Source organism: Cavia porcellus, unplaced genomic scaffold, assembly GCF_034190915.1.
Source record: "Cavia porcellus strain 051 isolate PalLab524CR breed Dunkin Hartley unplaced genomic scaffold, mCavPor4.1 scaffold_28, whole genome shotgun sequence".
NCBI classification, from domain to species: domain Eukaryota; kingdom Metazoa; phylum Chordata; class Mammalia; order Rodentia; family Caviidae; genus Cavia; species Cavia porcellus.
The window spans coordinates 47,948,420-47,974,043 of NW_026947511.1; the positions used below are offsets into that span (position 1 = coordinate 47,948,420).

Here is a 25,624-nt window from a genome sequence, read left to right on the forward strand (position 1 = left end):
GGAGTGAGGGGCAGGGTGTCACAGCTGTCACCCTACCCCAGCAGTCACAGGAAGGAAGAGCAGATGTTTCTCATCTGTCTCGCCCTTAGCTCTTACCCTCTCTCCATCACATTTCCCCACAATCTTCTACTCTTCACCAGTCCTAGGAGAAAAATGCACGCAGTCTTTGGCTTCTTTAGAGCTTCACTTCCTTATGAATGCTTCCACATCACATAGTTTACATTAAATACATTTTATCTTGTTCATCTGTCTCTTGTTTGTCCAGTTTACAGCGCCTTGTCTAGCCACAGACTGGTACTGGAGAACCTAAGACAGGTTGAGGATGAGATACCTGTTCTTCTACAGTAATAACTGCTGCCTCTTGATGAAATAAATGCTATTTTTTACTCGCACAGAGCCTGTTTAGGATAATTGGGTGCTAGGACAGTGGCTGTCTGTGATAATTCGGCTGATTTGACTGCTTTTACATTGTTATTCTGTCACTAACACAAGGCTGTGTTGGTTAACTTCTTAAGGAAAGAGAAGAGTCAGGCACTGGTTGTTAAATCCTCTGCCAAGAACTTTTCGTTCACAGCATGCTGGCCAGAGCTAGTGACGTACCTCCAGGACACTGATGTGCATGGTGTCCTGTGTACCTATGAAGTGAAGGTTGCTGGTGATTGTAAGCAATATCTTTCAGAATCCTTTATAAATAAATAAAATCCTAAATAAAAAATTTGCTGTTGCTGTCTTCTAAGGACAGCTATGTATTTTTATACAGCTTTCTGCAAACCCCACCTCTGAATACGTGAGATGTCTGGGGAACAATTCAGATCTAAAGCATAGCAGATCCTGTATCTGCAGGGCATGCAGGTGCTGGCTTGTAGGATCAGTTAGTGAGGGCTGGCATAGGTCTTGAGCCCTTAGGGACCAGTTTGGGACCTGGACACACAGGGGCCACCCTGGAGCTGAAGTCTGTGGGGGCTGGGGCTTATCTAGTGCTGGAGTCTACTGGGATGGGTCCAGGTCCTGGTTTCGTGGAGCAGGATCCACTGGATCATGGGCACAGGGGTAGAACTGGAGAGTGAGTCCTGGGAGTCAGGCTGGCACCAGGCAGACCTGGAGGCTCTGTCTATGGGACCCGCCTAGTGCTGGAGGCCAGAGGTGCTAGGCTGGCTGGCTTGGCACTGGATAGGCTTGGAGCCTGTATCCACTGGAGATAGTTTGGAGACTGAGCCTGCAGGTACTGACATGAGGACTAGTCCTTTAGGGATAAATCTGGGTCTGGGGGCTGCTGTGTCCAGCGCAGCTCTCAAGATCCTGGGGGTAAGGATGGTGAGAGGGCAGAGAAATAAAAACAAGAGACAACACACAGAAAGCTGAGGTCAGGTGGAGCCCTCTCTCCAGATGCGAGGAAAGGGAACTGCTCAACCATCACATGTGTTTATTTATACACTGGTCATGTGACACCCTTTGCTTAGCTGGCTCCCCTCTTCTGCCCCATGTTCTTGGGGCTGTGAAGGATCAGCTGCTCCTGACAGGGGGCCTGAAGACGGGGGCCGTAAAGGGGCCGGTGAGAGCATGAGTCCTCTGAGCTGGCCTACAGCCCACTATAACATAATTTCACTTGGTGCTGGAGTGGGCATGGAGGCTTTGTCCATGGATACTGGTCTGGAGATAGGAGCCAAAGGGATGGCTTGGATTATATTGGCCCAGATCCTTCATCTGCAGGGGCTGGCCTTTGCCCTGGGGTCTTTGGAACCACAGCTATCTGAAGTTAGACCTGGGTGGCCCTGAGACTGAGTCCATCCATATGGTCTTGGAGTCTGGGTACTGGAAGTGGCCCAGTCTTGGGTTTTTTTGGGGCAGCCTGATGTTGGAATCTGAGGCAAAGTTCGGTGCTCAATTTCCTCTCCTTCCTCCAGGCAGGCGGCCTCTCTCTCCACGCTGTGCTGCCTGGGCTTGGGGGGACAGGTGACATGGGGCTGTAAAACTGTCTGTCCTTCCCTCATCAGTGCTCTTTTTCTTATTTCTGTGCCACACCAAGGGCTGTAGTTCCTCACCCGCTTTCCTTAGCACTTGTGAAAGTATTTTCATGCTTGGCTGGTTGCTCAGGTTGATGGTTCTGCCAGGCAGCATGTGCTGGAGTTCTTTCCTGCCATCTCACTGGCCAGACAGCCCCTCCTTCTGTTTTCTTACATTCTATCCTGACAAACATTTTTGTATGTTTTATTCTTCTGAGAATTCTCTCTCCTCCATTTTTTTGTTGGTTTACAGGAAATTACACTTCAAAAATTATTTGTTAATTCTTCTGTTTGTTCCCAGACTATTGCTTTACTTACACCAAGATACGCTGCAGGACTCTGTTCACTTCCTGTTTATTTATACACTCTTTGCCGCCAGTGTCCTCCACTCCATAAGAAGGGGCCAGTGAGAGCCCGTTGGTCAGGGCAGTCCAGGGAGTATGCTGAATAAGGGTAGCAGGAATCTTAATAAGCAACCTGTTTCATTCTTCTAGGATCTCATACAAGGTAGGATGGAGAATATATATAGTTTTTAATCTCAGCCCATTTCTCACAAGCCTGTAGTACTGAGAGTGATTCTACAGATAACCATCAACCACTCCTTGGGCAGCGTAACACAGCTGATGACATATTCTGCCCAGCACCTACTGATGCAAAACTCTTCTATCTTGATTGGTTAGCAGCCTGAGGAAGTTCCCAACCCCAGGGAGGCCAAAAGTTATTTATATTCATAATAAGTAATTTTTTGGGGTTGAGTTGTGCAGAGACAAGCACCATTCTAAGAAGCTGACAGTTTTACTGTGTTACTTTCAGGATGGGTTCTGGCGGGGTGAACTGGGTGCTGGGCCTGCTAGTGACCAGGCTGGTGTCCTCCACGACTGGAGGCAGAGACTCTCCAGGTAAGAACGGGGCAACGTTTTTCTGAGTGTTTACTGGCATTGGTGTGAAGGAGGGAGGCTCTTCCCTGTAGGTCTAGGCTGTAGAAATAGTAAAGGCAGCTTCTGGTTTCAAAGAGCAGTTTTCTTCCCATTGTCCAAAAAGTGCTCTTTCCCTCTTCCCCATGCACAGTGGATTTCCTGACAAAGGGACTTCCAGTACCACAGACCCAGCCCCAGAGAGCAGGGTGTTAGGAAGAAGGGAACATAGCGTCAGGTTAGGTTCATTTTTGTGTAACTTCAGTCTCAAAAACTGTTAAGGTTGGAAACAGTCCGAGAATAGATCCCATCTTTAAGCCAGGAGTTCATTCTAAAGATTGTGATCATTTCTGTATTTTTTGAATGGGGATATATGCCCATAAATGAAACTGGAAATTTATCAGTCATTTACCCAACTCCTACTATGTGGTCAAAATTGTGGTGAGCAGTTTTGAGAAGTATGAGAAGGTGAAGACACTAATTACCCCTGTCCTCAGGTTTTTGGGTCCAAGTTAATTTATCATGTGATTTTTCTAGCTGGGGAGACAGGCTACGCACACCTGAAGAAATGTTAGACATGAAAGCACATAATTAAGAACAGAAAACAGGGTGTAATGTGCTAAGAACAGAATCCCTTTAAATGTCAAAGTTTTACTAAAAACAAAAGAGGAACGAACCTGGGGGAAGAAGCACCACCATTCTCAGAGAATAGAAACCATTCTGAGTGTACAAAGAACCTTAAGCTGCACAACTGAAAAAGTTGCCATAGCTTTCAAATGGTAAAAGATTCATACATTTTTCTTATTTGAACTGTAAGAGGAAATAGAAAAGGGTGTAAGTGCCGAGGAACAGAGGTTGGGACTTCTGCTGGAATCAGCTACTGAACTCTTATCATGCAGTTCAGACTGGCCTTGGCTTCACTTTGTAGCCCAGGCTGGTCTCGAACTTGCAACAAGTCTCCTGCCTCAGCTTCCCAACTGCTGGGGTTACAGGCCTGTGCTACCACGCCTGGCTCATATTCCCTTTCTTTTCTCGCAACACTATGATTTTGTGCTATGGAGTGTAGAAGGCTTCCCCTCAAACACATGTAGTCTGACATAATTTACTAGGTACAGGATTTCCTGGAGCTAAGACAGTTTCTGGTTCTTAGTCCTTTTTGGTTTTCAGAAGATTTTGTGATTCAGGCAAAGGCTGACTGTTACTTCACGAATGGGACTGAAAAGGTGCAGTTCGTAGTCAGATTCATCTTCAACCTGGAGGAGTATGTGCGCTTCGACAGCGACGTGGGGGTGTTCGTGGCACTGACGGAGCTGGGGAAGCCCGATGCTGCGCTCTGGAATAACCGCCCGGACATCCTGGAGACCAGCAGAGCGTCTGTGAATATGATCTGCAGACGCAACTACTGGCTGGGCGCCCCCTTCACCCTGGGGAGGAGAGGTGAGGTGGAGGGAAGGGTCCAGGGGGGTCAGGCATCTGCTGCAGGGGACCCGGGCCATGGCGCTTCTTCAATGTCTGCCTCAGGATAAACGGGTTATGATGGGGGCCTGAGTACGTGCTGTCCCCAGGGATGACTCTCTCATCACCCTCACAGGCCAGGTGTTGGTCCTACTGTATTCTCCCCGAATAAGATGGGGTCTTACATTAATTTTGCCAAAAGATACAATAGGGCTTATTTTCAGAGGATGCCTTTTTTTCATATACAACCTACATTTAAGTGCAAAAATCTAATTTATCCATGTACAAAATTTACATTTATTCATGTACGGAAGTCTGTGTTTATTCAAGTACAGGCATGTCATCTTCTTCAGGAACACTGTCAAAAATCTCCAAACCCCAAATTCTGGCCTGCATTACCTGTGACTCCATTCCCTGTATAACCACTGGCCCCAATCTTTCAGGTCCAGCAATAGCACTCTCCTTAAGTGACCATTCCCTGTCCAGGCTGCCTGCTCACGGTGTGTTGGTGACACAGATGTCAATGATTTTATTTCATGAATTATTCATCCAAGTCACCACCTCTTGCAGGCTGGGCTGCAGAAAGGTTTCATTCGAGGGTTATGGGATAGGGAAGGCAAAAAATAAGTTAAGCAAAAAGTAATAACATTAATAACTTTCAGTTAAAAAATAGCAGTTTAAAAACAATGGTTAGTATTACTCTAGGTCACAACACAAATGGTCCATGCAAAAGGAATGAAAAATCTCATGAGTGCATTAAGTACATGTGAATGGCACACGATGTATTGAATGGTGGATTCATGTTAGACACAGTCGCGTCTGTTCATTATCAAGTGTTCACATTATTCATGTGTTGTATCTGTGCTCCCATTGGAGCACAGATTTGCTTACACAGGCGTTTACCTCTTGTCCAAAGACACCTGCTTGGGTATTTACAAATACTTAGTAATAATTTATATTACCATTTAAGCATTGATAGCAATAATATTTATTTACATTTAATTATATATTAATGTTATCATAATTCATGTGTCAGTTTTGCGTTTTAACAGATGTACTAAGTGTGTCCATCGGGCTGACCCTTATTTTGGGGTAGGCCTTTGGTAGGAGCACCCTAAACAATCATGGTAGGGTTTATTTTCCTGTTAGGTCTTATTTTGAGGTAAAATATGGCACAGCTAAAAGGGGTTTTGAGGACTAGCATACTTTCAAGTACACGGAGTGGCTGTGGAAGGACATGGTAAAGTGAATCTCCTAGGGTACTGACATCACAGGTTTCTTAAATCTTGGGGGCTAAGATTCCCCTTGGTTTGGGTTTCTACTTGGGTGATCCGGAAAGAGACCTGGGGAAGTGCTAGTCCCTGAAACCTCCTGCTCTGGTTTGGTGGTTTTCCTTTATAAAGTGTCATTTTTCTCTCCCTTCTTAGTGCAACCAGAGGTGACAGTGTACCTGGAGAGGACCCCTCTCCTGCACCAGCACAATCTGCTCTTCTGCTCAGTGACGGACTTCTATCCGGGGGACATAAAGATCAGGTGGTTCCGAAATGGACAGGAGGAGAGAGCTAGGGTTGTGTCCGGTGGCCTTGTTAGGAATGGAGACTGGACATTTCAGACTGTGGTGATGCTGGAGATTACCCTGGAACTTGGAGACGTCTACTGCTGCCAGGTTGAGCACCCCAGCCTGCTGAGCCCTGTTTCTGTGGAGTGGAGTGAGCATTAGTTTCTTGTACTTTCTGGGCCTGACTCAGGATAATACTGACTCTCTAGAGTCTGGGTCCCCTCTGCATTAATCTAGGTCACAACCCAAATTCTTCTTTCTCTAGATCTGGAAGAGTCACAGAAATCAGAATCCTTGGGTTAGGGTGGGAGAAAGCAGGGAAACTGTTCTCATATCTTCCAACAGTCTGTCCACCTCACTACTTGCTCCTAACCTTGGGAACCGTTATCCTCTGGTTTGTACTTTGGTCTTAGTATTTAAGGGGCATCTCATGGAATACAAGAATCAGCGACAAATGGGAGATAACTTCATGAGTGTGAACCTTGTGCTTAGAGAATCATTTGTAAACTTCTCTAAACAGCATTGAATTTAGTGTCAAGGATAAGTTTCAAGAAGGTGCACCAAACACTGGGAGCTTTTTACTAAACTTAAAATCTGTTTTCCATAGGAGCTCAGCTTGAATATTCTTGGGGAAAGGTGATAAGCGGAGTTGCAGCCTTCCTATTTGGGGTAATCTTCCTTCTGGTGGGAATTGTCATCCACCTCAGGGCTTGGAGAGGTAAGGAGTCTTTGAAGAGAAACCTGCCACGTGCCTTGTGACATCCCTCCCTTTCCCTACCGCAAAGATTGGAGGCAGGAAAGGCTGATTGTTCTTCTCAGAGCTCACTAAGCTAGTCTTTTCTGAAGCCAGAAATATTCCAGTGGGAAGCAGAGGTGGAGACATGCAGGTCCTGATTGGGACATTCCATTCTCTCTTTCCAGGGTCTATGGAGACTCAGTCTGGTAATGAGGTAATGTCTCTTCTTCCTTGTCTTTGGGTGGCAGAACATTCTCTTAGTTCATTGGCCTTGAGACTCTGTGGGATCAAGGAGGGGAAGAGGGTGTATAACTACATTGTATTATGTCCTAAATCTCTGGTTGGGTTGCTTCATGAACCCTTTATCATCTTCCTGCAGGGCTCAGGAGCTGTTTTCCCAACACAAGGATACTAAGGTCCTAATTCAAGCTCTTTTCTGGATCCTAATCAGTGTCCAGTGACCTGGGCCCTGGGTTAGGGGAAGGACACTCAAGAGGAGATTAATGTTCTGAGGATGAGCCTTTTCCGTCACATTTGGAGTCCTGAACTATACTAGAGTGTGTGCTCTGAGGTCCTGCCTCTTCCACCTTTGCAGCCTTCTTCCTCTATTTGTGCCATTCTCAATGACATCATCCAGAAATTTCTGTAAAACCTAACTCCTTCCAATTCCAAACTGTTTACGTTTCTATGGCCAGATCTAACCCTCTGAGTCACGATCCCTAAATCTTTATCTCTTCCAACTGCTGTCTCCATGGTCTTTAGAAGACAAATGCTCATATATCACTATTTCTTTTTTTTTTCATTTAAAAATATTTCTATTGTAAAATAAAACAGATATACAAAACCACGTAAAATGTATAATTAATGGACTATTTAAAGCAAAACCCTTTGTCCTGGTTACTTGTCTCTCATTGCTGAGACAAAATACTTGCACCCAAAATTGAAGAAGGAAAGGTTTATCTAGCTCACAGTTTGTGGAGGTTTCAGTCCATATTCTGCTGGTTCCGAAGCAGAGTGGCACATGACAGAGGACAACAGCTCATGGCAGTGGAAAACAGCAAGTCAGCAAGACCGAAAAGGGAGGAGTGCAGAGCAAAGACCCTTTCTGTCCCTGATAGCATGCGCAGGGTACACACCCTAGGGTGGCAGTAGCACCCAAACCCATAGTCCCAGCATTCACTGGACCATGAATAAATCATAAATTCTTGAAGCCTGTCGCCATGACTGCATGAGGTTTTGTGGGAACATCTAGACACAAATCATAACACCTCTGTAATCACCGCTCAAATAAAGAAACAGAAACTCATTAACCACTGCAAAAAATCCTCTTGTGCGTGAGGCCAATAAAATGCTTCCCTCATGTCAAAAGTAAACATATTCTGTGTGTACTTTAACTCTTCTCTTGCAGCCACTTGTGACCAGTTCATCTAAATAAGACTCCTGAACACCAGATTTCATTTTCTGTTTTCTCTTAGATTTCACAAGATTTCTCCATCCCTTTCTTCTCATTAAGATTAATCTGTTGGCTGGATCCTGAAGTGTTTCCCACACTCTTTTGCTGACTGCACCCACATGCTGCAGTTTAGCATGTCCCTTCGCATCCATACTGCCTGAAAATTAGCATTGGCTACAAAGGCTGGATCAGATTTTTTTTATCTGCTTGGAAAGCCCATAGCTCGTTGTGCAGTCTTCCCTCAGAAGATGTACTTGTTCCTCTTTTTTGATGTTAATAACAGGTGATCGTGACTGCCTATGCCTGTGAATTTATTGGGGATTGAAAAATGGTGCTATTTCAACTCTATAATTCCTTCATTATTAGTTTACTGTATATTAGTTCTTCTTTTCACTATGTTATGTGTTCTGAGGGCACAGAATCTATAGAGGTTGAAATTGCCAATGCCTTGGCACGAAGTGAAGCAATAACACCAAACTGTAGAGGCAGTCAGTTATATTCTTCACTGCTGTGCACTTATACAAAGGAAATGCCAGTTTCAATTAAGAATAGCTTTGTTGAAGAAATAAAACTCACTGCTTTTTTTAGGTCTTGAAACTGGTATACACAACTTAATGGTGAGGCAAAATAGGGAGCTTTCTGTTGCACAAAGATGGAAAGACGATCGTACTTTACAACAGCTCCAGCACTGAATGTAATTAGTTTCTTTTTTCAAATGGATCATTTTTCCTGAAAGAATACCACAGACACTGTGGTATTTTATACTTGGGTATTTAGTAGGCGTTTTCTTAAAAACAAAACTCTGGAAGACATGGGCACAGGCAAGGGCTTTTTAAACAGGATCTCAATTGTATAGGAAATAACATCAAGAATAAATGAATGGGATTATATCAAATTAGAAAGCTTTTATGCAGCAAAGGAAACAACTCACAAAAGGAAGAGACTTCCTACAGAATGGAGGAATTTTTTGCCAGCTACTCCTCAGACAAAGGATTAATTTCTAGAAAACAGAAATACCCAAAAAGACCCTCAAGTAAAAGATTCAATCAAAAAATGAGTGATTTAAATAAATAGATACTTCTAATAGATGATGTACAAATGACCAATCAGTACATGAAATAGCGTTCAGCTGCACTGGCTGTTAGAGACCTGCAAATCAAAACAACACTGAGAGTCCATCTTACCCACGAAGGAATGGCTATCATCAAGTATAACAACTATTAAAATCACCAGGGGAATTAAAAAAACTCATTAGAGAATCTTATTTGACCTCACTATATCTTTTCTGCAGATCTTTCTGAAAGAGTTAGAGACATCATAAAGACACATGCATGTTCATGTTTTTAGGTGCCCAATTTGCAGTAGCTAAATCTTGGAAGCAGGTTACAGAGCCACCAACAGATGAATGGATTAAAATTTTGGTATATACACTATGAAGTACTGCTCAGACACAAAAAGGATGAATTTTGAGTCTTGTAGGAAAGCTAAGTTAAATAAATAAGACACAGAAGGGTAAACACCCCCTGGTTTCTCTTGTATAAGAATTCTAAATAACTTTAAGAGCAAAATCAAAGATAAATGATAGCAAACAGAGAAGTAGTCTTTGTGGAGATGGAAAGGAGATCTTTGCCTCCAATTTTGTGTCCTAACCATTCTTCCCATCATATTTTTTCTAAAAAATGAAACTGCCTGTGTGTCTCACTTGTTATCAACATGCAAATGGCCCTATTGATTTTAGAATAAATTTCACAGTCCTTAGTGTCATGTTATGAGGCCTCCAACTCTAGCCCTCTCAAGTTTTGTTAGACTCAGAACTCATTCTTTATATTCTTCTGAGTCAATCTGAATGTCATTTTCATTAGAAAGATTTCCTAATTCTTAGGGATTCCACTGTATTTTGTACACATTTCTATCAAGCCCCTTGTTTGTTTATGTGTCTTCTACATGGTAAACAGGACTCCATGTCTTAAATTTTCTATCTCCAGAGTTTGGCTGATTGTCTATTACATACGTGCATAATAATGAGGCACTACTGTGGCTTCTTTATTGCCTTGCCTTGCTACCACCATCTACTAATAAAAAGATTATTCAGTTCACTTCCTTTTGCCCTGTTACATTCTCAGGTGATGACAAAGCTTGTTAAATTTATGAACTTCCTCTACTTGGAGCAGTGCTTTTCCACTTCAGTCCTCCTTCCTAATCCTCCTCCTCACTTGCTCTACTGGCAGATTTTTCCTTTGTCGTCCTTAAAGTCATGGATCTCCATGTTTTTACAATCCAATTTGAATAATGGGCAGTAGTGTCATTAATGAGCTTGTTTGTCTGCTGACTTTGTGTTTTGTATTCAATTTTGAGGCATAACTTGGTGCATTGTCAGTGAAAAGGTTTCTTGTACTCTGTCTCATGTCCACCAGAAGGCCCGACCTGCAGCGTTGGCCGTTTTGGGCTGTGATTTCTAAGAGGTAAGACTCTGTAACCGTCCTTCTGCAGCTACGGTTTTGCACAGGAAGTGGCCGGAAGTTGCGGAAGTTGCACTTCCGCTCTCTGGCCTCGTGGGAAGGTGTGCTTTCCTCAGCGTGGAAGGGGTGGCGACCTTTCGGGTTTGGGCTTCAGCATGTGTTGCGGGAGGAGAAAGGTAAGGTGGGAGAGCCAGTCAGCTTTCCTGTGGGTGAGGTTTTGGAGGCACAAAATTTCCTCTGTAGCACCCTTCATATGAGCAATGAGGAGAAATCAGACTGGGCTCTCATATGGGAATGCGGGTCACAGTCACAGTGCTAGATTCACCAGCAAATAAATTCTGGATGGAAAAAGTTCAAAGAGGAAAAGAAAAAATGTTCAGAAAATCGTGAATTTGAGTCTGGCTGTGTTGGGCCACTTCCGCGTTGCACCGGAGGCTGCGAAGAGCGCTTCTACCGCTAGATGGCGCCCGAGGCCGGCGCTCGAGCTGCTTTGCTGGCGCTGCTCCACGGAGGGAATCCGCGTGGAAACCGGGTCGGTCCGCGAGGGGCTCCCCCCACGCGGCCTCGGCGTCTGCTTGCTGTCTCACATTACCTGAACCCGCGAGGCTCTGCCAGGAGCAGTCCGGGACACGAAAAGTCGGGGAAAGGCGAGGAGGTTCGTGTGCTTTTGTCAGCTCACACGTGACAGGTTTTTGTTTTTTGTTTTTTTTTTTTTGGTGCTGGGGATCGAACTCATGACCTTGTGCTTGCCTGGCAGGGGCTTGTGGCACTGAGCTAAATACCCAGCCCTACACGTGACAGTTGTTAAACAGTTCTGGCGTAATTCTGCTCAGCAGTCTCCAGCTGTGCAGGCCCTTGCCCAGCGCTGCCAGCCACACCTGCCCTCCTTGGATCCCAGGCTGTGAGGGGCTCCAGGAAACGGTGAGCTGGCAGTTCGCCTGGCGTTTTCTGGCTGCCAGGGTTGGGGCACCGTTGTTCCCAACTCTCCGCATCCCAAAGCAGGGGCATAACCCTGTGTAAATGTTTTGGGATGAAGACACCGAGGAAAGGTTTCTTGGGAAATACAGAGGCCCAGGGAGAAGGCACTGAGCTTCTCGTGGAGGAGTGAAGACAAAATGAAGAATTTCAAATAAAGAGAAACCGTCACCGAACAGTCTATTAAGTGGAATTCTTCAGATGCTAGAGAAAAGCTTAGACTATTAGGAGTAAAGGAAGAGCAAGAGAATCACAAGTATCTGGATAAATATAATAGACGAATATACTAATTTTATCCCTTAAATTCTTTAAAATAGGTATGAATATTGAAATCAAAAAATGTTACACATTCTAGTGGGTTTTTATTGGATATAGAAGCAATACATTTAACAATATAACATAAAAGGGAAACAAAGGGATCTACAGTGCTGTAAGCCTTCCAAGTTTCATGTAAAGTGGCAAAATTTTAACTCTGGTTGACTATAAAGGGTTCAGTTTGTATATTATAATCCTCAGAGCAACTACTAAAAATATGAAGAGCTAATAGTAAAACATATAATAGGTAAAGCAGACTACTAAAAAATACTACAGTCATCCAGTATCCATAATCTAAAGAAAGCAGGTGTAAGAAAAGAGGACTAAAAACTGAGTAGTCAACAGATAATAAGATGATACAGCAAAGTCCAGCCACATGAGCAATTACACTATCCACAGACAGGAAATGGTGGGAAAATTATACTTTTGCAAGTGTCACCTTCTATAGGATGGGAACAGAAACTCAAATAGGCAACCCAAGGCCCACAAGATAGAGGAGGAGTAAAGGAGAATCATTCCCAGGCAGGACTAAGAATGAGCCCTAATCAAGAACTTCCAATATTGGCTCTGCTGGATTTCAATATTTGCTCTATAGAGCAGTAAATTCGGTTTGTTTCTGTTTTTCACCAGTTTGAACAGAAAAGCCTATAGTAGGTATTGTATTTTTGTCTCAGTATTGTAAAGTGTGTGTGTGTGTGTGTGTGTGTGTGTGTGTAGGTAGGCAGGTGGGTAGGTAGACTTACATCTAATTCATACGCCTTCATATCGGGAACACCTATACTGAAGGAATGATAATTAATGAACTACTCACACTTGCAGCTGATTTAGTCTGTGATATTTCTTACTATGAACTGACAGTATAATGAAGTAAAGCTTTGTGGGGTCTTGGGAGGCCTCTATATACTTTGCACTTGAAAGAGACAAGAATCATTGGCTGTCTAAGGTGGACTGTGGTGGCTGGACTCTGGGATAGTCCCTTGTATCTTTGCCCTCACAGAGCCCCTCACACTGACCGAGTTGCATGTTTGAATGACACTGCCGTGTGACACCACAGTATCACTTGTATTTACCTAAAAAATGTAAACATATTGTGTTAGCAGTCCACGACTGAGATAAATATACTCGAGAAAAGCAACTTAAAACAGGAAGGGTTATATCTGTCATGAGGCAGAATATCATAGGAGAAAGACAAGGTGGAGAAAAATTCTTAACTCATGATGCCAAAGAAGCAGAGAGAGAGAGAGAGAGAGAGAGAGAGAGAGAGCGCAGAAGAGGGTCAGGGATAAGTTAGAGCCCTTAGGCCTTACCTGCTCCCTTCAACTAAGCCCCAGCACCTAAGTTCCTGTCACTTTGCTAATGACATCAGATATGAATCCATCAGTGCATTAATCCATTGATTAAGTCAGAGTCTTTAAGAGCCAGTAACCTTCCACATGAGCCTTTGGGGAAACATTTTAGATTCAAATCATAATACATGTATTCATAAAACCATGAATAAAGATGCTCATAGGAGCATTACTTTTATTAATTCTAGGTTATCAATTTAACTGACTGATGCCTGGAGAACTGGTAAATCATACCTCTGTGTGTGCCTGCCAGGTTATTTCCAGACTGCTCTGCAGCTGGGATCCTGCAGAGCAAGAAGAGGAGGAGGAAAAGAAGAAAAAGAAGAAGAAGAAGTGGATGAGTTGGGGGGGGAGAAGGAGGAAGAAGAAAGGCCTTTTTCTTGGTTACTTTTGCTGAGACAAAATACTTAACCCCCAAAATGAGGGAAGGAAAAGTTTATTTAGTTACAGCTCTTTGGAGGTTTCAGTCCATACTCAGCTGGTTCCAAGGCACGGTGACATGGCTAAAGCAACAAGACTGAAAAGGCCAAAAGGGGACAAGGGAAAAAGCACCTCCTTCCCTTCCTTATATTGTATGCTGGCTACAGTGCTCACACCACCAATCCCAGCGCTAGACAATGAGCCAATCACAAATGCTAGATTGAGTCCCCTCCATGACTGCCTGAGGCTTTGGGGGGACAGCTGACACAAACCATAACAATGTCCTATGAAGGGAGACAAGAGTAGCTATCCCCAGGGAAGAAGAGAGGAGGCCTGGAGTGTGAGGTGAGAGCAATGAAGAGAGGCAGAACTGTGGACACTTACCATTGGTGGCAAATGTAAAATTAGATGTTTTATTAAGGTGTCCAAATGCTCTGGGCCACAATAAGGTTTCTTAGGGCTTTCTGTGTTTCAGACGTGGCAAAATGACTAAACTCAGGTCATTGTCACATGTTTTCATTTCTCTAGGTCCACATAAAATGTCATCTCCATCAAATTCAAATGTAAACTGGCCATAGTCACCGTGATCAGATGGTGAATCCTGCTCCCCAAATGTATTCCTTACAAAATGCAAGATAGATTTATTCTAAACCAACAGCCTCAGAAATCTTAACTTGTTCCAGCATCCACTTAAAAGTCTGAAGCCCAAAGTCTCATTTAAGCATCATCTGAACCAGATACCAATAAGACTCACAGTTCAGCTCATTCTGAGGAAGACTGCTCTGCAGCTGGGATCCTGTGGAATGAAATGCGCTGTGTGTTTCCAAAATACTGTGGTGGGTCAGCGGAGGATAGAAGCTCATTTAGCTGTTAATGCTGTATTTCGGAGGCTAAAATTTCCATGTACAAACTCTACACGAGGAATGTAAACATTATGTACTGCAAATGTTTACTAATTAAAAATGTAAAAAAGATTTAAATCTATGAACTTGGGGCAGAGGTACAAATAGTCTATATTATGTAGGTTAATAGTATGATCCGTATGTCAGAGTATCTATTTATATCTTTTCCATCTTACTTATTGAGAGGTAAGTTTTTTTTTTTTGTACCTGGGATCAAACTCATGACCTTGCACTTTCCAGGCAGGTGCTTATGCTACTGAACTAAATCCCCAGCCCCAAGAGGTAAGTTTTTAAAATTAGATTTTAAATATTATTTTCATGTATATTGTCTTTCTCATGATAATGTGTACTCATAGGATATGACAATGTATGAGTTACAGAAATGTTATGTCTTGCTCATTTTTGTACCTCTAATACCTAGTAGAGTTAGTTCATGGCATACAGTATGAATTTGGTAACATCTGTTAAATAAATAATTACATTTATTATTAAGCTTACTCTAATCCTTCAATATCCCCATACTTTATCTTACTTTTTCATATCATTGTAAAATACCACAGAAATTATTTATTCATTGTATATATTTTAAATTGTCTGTTTCTTTATCACAGAAAATGAGTTCCTTTGATATAAGTAAGTAGATGAGTACTTCGTATCTCACTGAATATTTATTAAATTAAGGAATCAGGATGAGAAAACATTCTGGAGAGTAGATTATGTTTCATTTCGCTTTTACTTTCTTGCTTGGCTTCTTGGTTTAGGTTTCAGTAATTGTTGTCAGTGTCGGTGACATAACAGCTCTGAAGTGTATTGCAATGAGCCATAGATTAGGAAAAGCAAAGATAGCTAAGAGACACATGATTTGTCTTTTTTTGTCCTACTTCAAGAGCTTTGCTGGCTAGATGCGACAGAACTTGATCTGGGGTGGGCATGCAGAGGCTAACCTATTTTAAGTTCCTAGATTTCCCAGCACACATTATCTTGGCTTTCTGAAATAGTCCTGACAGTATAGTTATAATAATCCTGACATACCCCTGCATTTGTGTAGCTCTCTCTTATTTAATGTACTACTTACTTTGACTATGGTTTCCTCGTTGAATTAATCTTACAGTTGAGAAATCTGAATAACAATGCAGTAAACTGACTTCCTCCAAGTCACTCAGCTAATTATTTTAATTTATCCATTTCTAATGATCTTCTGTAAAATTTGTTCTCCATACATCCCAAGTCCCTATTTGGAAAATATCATTATGTTGAAAAAGTGGCATGCTATTTTCTGTATAGCACAGAAAATTCATGAACCTTGTTATCCCAAGAAAATGGACAAAATAAAGATAAAGCTAGTAATAGCTATGAGAAAAAGTTTAGATTGTATAAAGAATATCAATAAAAAGTTTTATAAATTGCTATGAAAGGTGAACAATAGATTTGGACAAATATCTTTAATATTTGGAGCTATCACAAATTAATGCTACAACACATTTTGGGAGTATATTAGTTAGCTCTGATATTAGCGAGAAATCAGTGCCCGTGGTGAGTTCTCAAAGTTAAGTGGGTATTGTGGAATTCTGTTTAGTGTACTAAGCATAGATTTTAGGCTGGGATTTTGTTTCTTGGAGGCAAAATGAACGTAACAATTCATAGTGAGGGGAAATGGGATTTCCTAGACTTCTATGAGACAATGACTAACAAACTAAGGGTTAAAACAATTTTTTGCAGTCCAACCCCCGCAATGGCTCACTCACTTGCATTGTCTGTACCTCCACCGGGCTCCTGACATCGTTAGGCTGACATTGGTCAGTCCGAGGATCCCTAGCACCAGAGCTCTTTTCATGATCACCTTCCCACAAAGGAAACCTTGGAGGTAGCTTTTCTGAGTGGAGCAAACCGAGAACTGTGCAAAGAAAGTGACCTAAAGAGACTCACTGGAAGAAGTTAGTCAGGAGGATCCCGAACCTAGCCTGCAGTACAGGTTTCAGCCCATAGGGAAACCTCCAGAGCTGACCTTCACTGCTGGTTGAAACATTTTCATGAAGCAGTCTGGAAGGGGCCTGTGAACTTCCTTCTGAGTGGTCTGGAACAGAGACACTGGAGTAGAGGGAACCTTCGTTGGGTAGATGGAGGGAGAGGAAAACATCGGAAACCTCCATTCACTCAGGTAGAATGCAGGTGGAGGAGGGCTGTGGAGGGGAAATCTCTGGGTGGCTGCACGGATGGCCACTCTGTGGTGTCCACTGAATATGTAGTAAATCGCTGCTGGCCAGGGAAATCTTTACTGTCTTGTCCCTCCACATCCCACTCCACATCCCTCTGCACCTGTTTGTGTGTGATTGGTGTGAGTTTGTGGTGACTGGGACAAAAGAGAAACAAAATAAAGAAATACCATTGTTTCCACATAGTTCTACACCTTGGGTTAGCCCTATCCTCAAAAAGGTCTCTACAAGTAGGAGCCAGGTAACATTATGTTTTTCATTACTGTTGAACATAAAATTAAATAATTGCTTCATTCATATTCTTCAAAGTTCAACAATTTAAAATATTTATATTTTTCAAATGCTTAAAAGTGTCCCAACATCAGAGTCACTGCATTGTACAGAAGCAGCCCTTCAATAACAGGGTCTTTCTCCATCTTTTTTCTCTGCTTTGTGTGCTCCTTTTGGCCTGTGTATGGTATTGCTTTCCTTGAATTTAAGTTGTGAACATATCCATCAATAAGAATTACCTCAAGCAATCATAAATTATGAGGGTATAGGACAATGAGCAAACAGAAAATCATCTCTGGACAAAAATCTTCCATTCTGTATCATCTTGACGCTAACAAAACATTCCTTTTATTTGATTGAAAACCCCCCAAAGTTTCTCTTGCTAATTTAATGAAAGAAAGCGGAAGGTTAAATCATGTAATTTTCCCCAATTACTTATTAGTATTTTCAAACATTTGTACATATTCTTTGGGTTGCTCTGATTTAGTCTAGAATGCTGTAATTAAATGGAATAATCTGCTGTGGTTATTGCTATTTTCATTACTGAAGTTCTGCTGAATGATTCCGTGAATAGCACTCCTATTGGTAGTTATTTTCTACTGGTAGTATTAGCTATTTACTACTAGTAGTAGCTATTAGTAGTTTTTCCTTTCTTCTTTCCAAGGAATTTATATATTTCATTAATGTTTCAGAGAAAAGTTTTAACATCTCATTACTCTGTTTGTCTGTGTTCTTTTTCATTATGTCTGCTCGTATTTTTATTGCTCCTTCTTTGCATCTTCTTATCCCATCTTTAGGCTTGATTTGAGTTCTTCTTTTTACCGTTGTCAAGTAGAAGCACACATTACTAATTTTAATTTCTTCAGTTGCAATGTACATATTTTAAGGAGATTAATTTTATCACAAGCACTACATCAGCTGAATCTCATACACTTTGACATATTGTTGGTCTCACGAATATGTTCATTTTGCTAATGATCCAACTCCACTCATGCCTTGCATTCTAAGGTAGATGGATAAATCATATGTAACCCACAGTTATAGTAGAGCTGACAGCCTAAAATTCTGTGAACTTCGAAGTGACTTATCAGGAGGAAATAAGGGCTCAAATCTATGGAAGCCCCATCTGGATGCTTCTTGGAATGACCAATCTAATGGAGACCAGAGGATAAAATAGTGGATGGAGTTTAGGGAGAATGGGCAGATAGATAATTATCCCTGTGAAAATAACTGCCCATTCTGAGCTAAGCATTTTATGAACAACCCCGGGACCTTGCACACAGGTGCACTGCATTCCGCTGCTGCTGTGCATCTTAAGAAAGAAGCTTGAATGCGGAGGGATCGGAGGCCATGTCTCTGAAGACATTCATCTAGAGACTAACGTGATGGCTTAAGTGGTAGAGTCTCCTCCAAAAAACACTGTGGTAAAGAGAAAAAGAAGTAGGTGGGGAAATTAAATCATTTTCAGAACAAAAGAAGAATCAAGAAATCTGACTTATCAGTCTCTTCCACCGAGATTCTGGGTGAAACTGCACTGTTCTATAATAATGTTAGAGGGCGACTCTGGTCTGAGAAACTTGGTGCCATAAGTGCAAAAATTCTTACCTTACTACACATGTAACTCAACTGGTCCAGGGAGTAAAGGAAAGCAGACATTATAGAACAAATACAAAACAAAGTATAATCCATGAAGTCCACTATCAGCCAATTCATACCATTTCCAAAACAAGCATAAAGACAAGAACCACATCACCAACAGCAATGAAAAAAAAAAAACTGATATTGTACCTTAAATTGAATCAAGCATTTGTGAACTGAAGGAATATTCAGAATGGAAGTTAAAGGAGCAGAAAACAGGAAGACATAAAAGTAAGTGTCAAACTCAGGAAATCAAAGATAAAAATCACTTTTTTGTCTTTTAATTTTTTTTATTTTAAAGAGATTAAGACAAAAGAGGACAGAACAAAGCAAATCAGAACAGAACAATGTAAGCAACACAGTACTTCACCATAAGACAACCCTATATTAACAGTAGCTACCATAATATCTCTTTCTTTGAAATAGTTGAGCATACCTTCACATATAATAGTATCAAACATAACAAAATAGTATAAAACCATTCAAGAGAACGAAAGTATAACAGGGCATTCAGAACCAAATAACCAAAAATGAATAAGGCTACTATATTATCTCATTTTCCATAAAAAATTTGTTTATACTATCACACATATTAAAATCCAATAAGATACAACATGATAGAACCAATAGAAATAGAAGAACAAAGCATGGTTGGACCTCAGAGCAAGTTGATATTAAATCAGCAATGGCTGCCATAATATCTTATTTTCTTCAAAATAGCTGTTCATACCATCACAGAAAATAAAATCAAAACAGAATAAAACCATTCCAACTAATGAATGAAAAGAGTATAAGGCTTCAAAGCAATGTAATGGAGGATCATGTTTACCACATACTTTTATGTATTCTTACCATTTCTTACACCAGAGATACTATACGGTATTTATACATGTGAGTTTGATTTATTTTGCTTATGAGTATGGTCTCAAGTTGCATCAATTTATTTATAAATATCTCAGTGTGATCATTCTTTATAGCTGAGTGGTACTCCATTGTATAAAAATACCACATCTTTTTTATCCATTCCTCAGTTGATGGACACTTAGGTTGTTTCCAAGATCTGACTATTACAAATTGTGCTGCTATAAACATGGGTGCACATATATCACTGTGGTATGATGTTTTCAGTTCTTCTGGGAATATGCCTAGAAGTGGAAAAGCTGGGTCAAATGGGACTTCCAATCCCAGGTCTTTGAGTACTCTCCAGACCGACCTCCACAGTGGTTGCACAAGTCTACCCTACCACCAACAGTGCAGAAGGTCCCTCTTTCCCCACAACCTCCCCAGCATTTGTTGTTGGTAGTCTTCTTGTTCCTGGCCATTGTTTCTGGAGTGAGATGGAATCTCAGTGTGGTTTTAACTTGCATTTCTCTAATGACTAGTGATGATGAACATTTTTTCATGTATTTATTTGCCATTTATATTTCTTTATCTGAGAACTGTGTATTTGTCTCAGATGCCCATTTTTGGATTGGATCTTTGAATTTTGGGGGTCTGATTTCTTTTAATTCTTTATGTATTTTAGACAGACATCATTTGTCTGAGGGACAGTTCACTAAAATTTTTTCCCAGTTTGTGGGTTTTCTTTTCATTATGCTGGGGATTTCTTTTGACATGCAGAAACTTTTTAATAAGGTGTGATCTCAGTTGTTGATTCTGGAAAGTATTTCCTGTGCGGTTTGATTCCTGTTCATGACTTCTCTACTTACTCCTGTGTCTTTAAGATTTTTACCTAATTTGTGTTACAACAGATTTAGTGTTTCTGTTTTAATATTCAGATCTTTGATCCACTTACATTTTAGTTTTGTATATGATGATAGGCATGGGTCTAGCTTTAGTTTTTGACATACGGAGAGCCAGTTTTTCCAGCATCATTTATTAAAGAGACTGTCGTTCTTTCAGTGAACATGTTTGGCCCCTCTATCAAAGATAAAGTGGTTGAGTATGTTGATAGTTGTGGTTGTATCTTCTAATCTATTTCATTGATCTTCGGCTCTGTTTTTATTCTAGTACTGTGTTGACTTTATTACAGTAGCTTTGTAGTATGAATTCAAGTCAAGGATTGTGATGCCTCTGCCTTGTATTTGCACTTAGAATTGCCTTTGCTATTCTAGGTTTCTTCTGGTTCCAGATGAATTTTAGGAGTGATTTCTCTAGATATATGAGGTATGTTGATGGTATTTTCATTGGGATTGCATTGAGTCTGTATAACAGTTTTGGGAGAATGGCCATTTTCACAATAGTTATTCTTCCTATCCATGAACAAGGGATGTCTTTCCATTTTCTGAGATCCTCTGTGATTTATTTTTTCAGGGTAGTATAATTTTCCCTGTTTACATCTTTTACTTCTTTTGTGAGATTAATTCTTATGTATTTCATTTTTTGGGATGCTAGTGTGAAGGGTGTGACTTCTCTTATTTTTCTCTCACTGATTTTGTTGTTAGTGTAAAGGAATATTATTGGTTTTTGAATATTGACTTTGTATCCAGCTACATTGCTGAATTTATTTATTATATCTAGAAGTCTTTCATTGGAGTTTTGGGGGTCTTTTATGTAGAGTATCATGCCACCTGCAAATAATGATAATTAACTTCCTTTTTTCCTATCTTTATACCTGTTATTTCTCTCTCTTGTCTAATTGCTCTGGCTAGTATTTCCAGTACTATGTTGAACAGGAGAGGTGATAAAGGACATCCTTGTCTTGTGCCTGATTTTAAGGTGAAGGCCTTCAGTTTTTGGCCACTTAATATGATGTTGGCTGTTGGTTTGTCACAGATGGCCTTTATCATATTGAGGTAAAGACCATCTGTTCCAATTCTCTGTAAGGCTTTTATCATGAATGAGGGTTGGACCTTATCAAAAGCTTTTTCTGCATCTATAGAGATGATCATGCGATTTTTACTTTTGGCTTTATTGATATGGTAGATTACATTTATTGATTTACATACGTTAAACCATCCCTTCATGCATGGGATGAATCCCACTTGGTTGTGGTGTATAATCTTGATGATTTGCTGCATCCTGTGTGCCAATATTTTATTAAGGATTTTTGCGTCTGTGTTCATTAGGGAGATTGGCCTGTACTTCTTTTTTTAAGTTGGGTCTTTCTCAAGTTTTGGTACTAGAGTAATATTTGCTTCCAGGAATGACTTAGGAAGAATTGCTTTTTTTTTCAATTTTATTGAAGAGTTTGAGGAGTGTTAGCATTAAGTTTTGTTTGCATTTCTTACAGAATTCCAGTGAATCCATCTGGGCCTGGGCTCTTCTTTGTAAGTAAGGACTTAATTACATTTTGAATTTCATTAATAGAAATTGAGTTTTTCAGCAGTTTTACATCTTCTTGACCTAGCTTTGGTACTTCATATGTTTCTAGGAATCTGTCCACTTCTTCTGTATTATCGAACCTATGAGAGTAGAGGCTTTTGAAATAGGTGTTGATGATCTTTTGCATTTCCACAAAGTCTGTAGTGATTTCACTGTTTTCATTCCTCATTGCATGAACTTGAGATTTTGCTTTCCTTTTTCAAATAAGTTTGCCTAGGTGTTTATCAGTTTTGTTTATTCTTTCAAAGAACCAATTCTTTGATTCATTGATTTTTTGGATTGTTTTCTTAGTCTCTGTTGTATTGATTTCTGCTCTAATTTTTATAATATCCTTTCTTCTTTTGGCTTTGGGCTTGACTTGCTCTTCTTTTTCTAGATGTTTGAGGTGTAACATCAGGTTGTTTATTTGTGTTCATTCTGTTTTCCTGATGTGGGAACTCTGTGTGATAAGATTTCCTATGAGAACTGCTTTCATTGCATCCCACAGGTTCTGGTAAGTTGTATTTGTATTTTAATTTGCTTGTAGGTATTGTTTAATTTCTTCTTTAATTTCCTCTGTGGCACACTGATTGCTCAAGAGTGTATTATTCAATTTCCATGTGTTTATGGGGTTTTTGTCATTAATTTAAATGGTATTTTCATTGGGATTGCATTGAGTCTGTATATCAATCATTAATTTCTAGTTTCATGTTGTCTTGATTTGATAACATGCATGGGGTATTTCAACTCCTTTTACATTTACTTCAATATGTTCTGTAGGGTGGTATATGGCCTATTTTAGAGAATGTCCCATATACTGCTGAGAAGAATGTATATTCTGATGTTGTTGGATGGAACACTCTGTATACATCTATTAAGTCCATTTATGATTCAGTTCTGTTATTTCTTTGTTGATTTTCTGTCTGGTTGATCTGTCCCTGCTTTTTTTTTTGTTCCTGTTGCATGAAATATTGTTTTCCATCCTTTGGTTTTCAGTCTGTGAGTATCCTTTTGGGTTAGATGGGTTTCTTGTAGACAGCATATGGTTGGATGTTGTTTCTTGATCCATTCTGCCAGTCTGGTTCTTATAATTGGTGAATTGAGACCATTTAAATTAATGGTTATAACTGTTATATATTGGTTTATTGTTAACATGTTATCTTTCTGCTGTTTCATCTTTATCTTTCTATTCTGTTTAATTTTCTGCCTTGCTTAGTGGTTTTTTCTTATGTCTATCTAGACTTTCAGTATTCTTTGCAGGGTTGATTTGGTGATCATGAAGCTCTTCAGCTGTTCTTTGTCATGGAAGTATCCTATTTCTCTGTCCATTTTGAAGGACAGTTTTTCAGGGTACATCAGTCTAGGTTGGAAGTTGTTTTCCTTTAGGATCTGAAATACTTCACTCCATGCTCTTTCTGACTTCATTGTTTGTGTTGAGAAGTCTGCTGTGATTCTGATAGATTTCCTTTATAAGTGATCTGTCTTTTCTCTCTAACAGCTTTTAATATTCTATTCTTATGTTGGATTTCTGGGATGGTGGTTATTGTTTTTTTTTTTTTTTTGTCTTTTTCCTTTTTATCAGTGCCATGGATTGAACTCACGACTGCCTGCTTGCAAGGCATGCACTTATGCCACTGAGCTAAATCCCCAGCCCCGGGATTGTGGTTATTGTATGTCTGGTTGTAGTTTTATTTTGGCCATTTGGCATTCCATATACTTCACTAATCTGAATATCAGTTTCCATTCTCATATTTGGGAAATTTTCAGCTATTACTTCTGTAAATAGCCTGGATATCATTGGTATCGTCCCCTTCTTTTTCATTTATCCCTATCTTTTGTTGTTTTTCTTTGCATCATCTTACAGCTGTTAAATTGTTATTTCCTAATTCCTTGTTATTTTTAAAAGATCTTTCCTTTCCTGTTCACTAGCTGCAATCTTGTCTTCAAGGTCTGAAATTCTATCTTCACTTTCACTGAGGTGGTTTTGAGAACTTTCAATGGAATTTTTGATTTCCTGTATATCTCTTTGAATCTGCCACATGTATTCTGTTTGTTTCTTATATTGCTCATCCAGGGATTCTTTTTGCTTTGTTCCTCTAATTTTTAAACTGTGTCTTCTTTAGAGGTGTTCAGCGTTTCTTTCATTACTTTTATCATTTCTTCTTTTACCCGGGAAATTATTTCTCATTTGAATTCCTTTATAGTTTCCCAGAATTGCTTCTTTATTTCAGTTGCTATTATTACAGGTATTTCAGGTGTATGGCATATATTTTCTTCTATGTACATGGCTCCTAGGCTTTCTTGGGATGGGATGGAGTTTTGAGATTGCATTTTTGTCTTTGGTCTTGTCATTTCCCTATATTTCTGCAATTCAAGTATTGTTCCAAGGCTTCCCTTGGGCATGTGGGAAATGATGATTTTTCCCCTATGCCCTTGGCTCCTGGGACTGAATGCAAGTTGCTGAGCATGGTCCAGTCAGGCCTGTGGGACCTTTCATGCCACTTCTGGTTTTTCAGGAAGCTGGGAAGGCTCCTAACCACTGTGGGTGATGGTCTAAAGCTCTCCCTGGGCAAGCACTGATGCACTGGAACTCACTTCACGTGCCTTCAGCTCCCCTGAAGAAGGTTGCTGTGCATGGTCTAGTTGGGCCTGCAAAAACTTCCAAGCCTAGTCTAGTGTGGCTGGCAACTGGGTAGGCACGTAACAGCTGGGAGCAATGATGTTAGACTCTCCCTGCCCTGTGGTGTTGTGCTGGAACTCACCTCCAGCAGCCCCAGTTCTCCAGATTGAAAGAAGGTTGCTGGATGTGGCCCAGCTAGGCCTGTGAAACCTGCAGAGCCCAGTCTAGTGTGGCTTGAAGCTGGGCGGGCTTTTTTGGTGATCTTTTTGAGACAGGATTTCACTATGCAGTTCATGCTGGCCTTGAATTTGCTTTGTGGCCCAAGCTGGCCTTGAACTCACAGTGGTCCTTCTGCCTCAACCTCTTGAGTGTTGAAACTACAGGTGTGCTCCAGCATGCCCAGCCAAAATCATGTTAAAATGGAGATTAAATTACAAGTGGATCATATATTTAAAACAAAACACAGTGAAAGATGTTGTAAAATGGCATAAGAATAGTAAATAAAAGACAATGAAATAAAATAGGTGTTATGGTTGATACACTATGTGAACCTGAGAAGTTTAATAAATTTTTTTATTAAATATCCTTAGCCTGTTCAAGAGGAGGGCAAAGAGGTGATATGAGTATTACACCTACCCTGCGGTGGTAGTGATAGTCTGCTTACAGAATAAGAGAGGAGAAGAGCTTACTCTCGCCTCTTTTGCTCTTTTTCTGTCTTCTGCAGTCTTGAAGTGTTGCCCCTGTGCCATGCCACTCTGCCTTGGAGGCAGCTGATTGTGGACTGAAACCTCCACAAACTGTGAGCTAAATAAATCTTTTTTTCTTTAATTTGGGGTATTGGATATTTTGTCCCAGAAATGAGAGAAAAGTAACCAAGATGATAGGTAAATAAGTATTGGAGATTTATGAACTTTCTAGTCCTGTGTTGCCATGAATAGCAGTTACAAGTAACACAAATTAATTTTCCCACTGTTCTTGTCCATTCTCAGCATCACTGGGTCCTCTGCTTGGGACCACACAGGCTGCAACTGGGCTTGGTGAGAC

The 25,624-nt window shown here is 40.6% G+C and overlaps 1 protein-coding gene and 1 long non-coding RNA gene across 4 annotated transcripts; both read left to right on the forward strand.

Annotated features, from left to right (window-relative positions):
* Positions 1-1,483: 1,483 nt before the first annotated feature.
* LOC100717851 (patr class II histocompatibility antigen, DO beta chain) lies at positions 1,484-7,520 on the forward strand. 3 transcript variants are annotated; one of them, XM_013156559.2, is made up of 7 exons: positions 1,484-1,552; positions 2,817-2,902; positions 4,085-4,354; positions 5,800-6,081; positions 6,538-6,648; positions 6,852-6,880; positions 7,046-7,520. In XM_013156559.2, exons 2-7 carry the CDS (start codon positions 2,818-2,820, stop codon positions 7,079-7,081), a joined length of 813 nt encoding a protein of 270 aa, XP_013012013.2. In that variant the 5' UTR covers positions 1,484-1,552; position 2,817; the 3' UTR covers positions 7,082-7,520. The 3 variants fall into 3 exon arrangements, with proteins under 3 accessions (XP_013012013.2, XP_063095164.1, XP_063095163.1); XM_063239094.1 differs by having other exon boundaries at positions 1,491-1,552; positions 4,088-4,354; XM_063239093.1 differs by lacking the exon at positions 1,484-1,552 and adding an exon at positions 2,488-2,510.
* A 3,112-nt stretch (positions 7,521-10,632) lies between these two features.
* LOC134473737 (uncharacterized) lies at positions 10,633-25,385 on the forward strand. Its single transcript, XR_010044152.1, has 5 exons — positions 10,633-10,754; positions 14,777-14,818; positions 20,772-20,823; positions 21,890-21,926; positions 25,305-25,385. It is a non-coding gene; the product is annotated as an uncharacterized LOC134473737 (long non-coding RNA).
* Positions 25,386-25,624: the final 239 nt, after the last annotated feature.

Coding starts and splice junctions, on each gene's coding strand:
- LOC100717851 (XM_013156559.2), top strand. CDS start 2,818: ATGGGTTCTGGCGGGGTGAACTGGGTGCTGGGCCTGCTAGTGACCAGG. Junction 6,082..6,537: donor CCCTGTTTCTGTGGAGTGGA/GTGAGCATTAGT, acceptor TGTTTTCCATAG/GAGCTCAGCTTGAATATTCT. Junction 6,881..7,045: donor AGACTCAGTCTGGTAATGAG/GTAATGTCTCTT, acceptor ATCTTCCTGCAG/GGCTCAGGAGCTGTTTTCCC.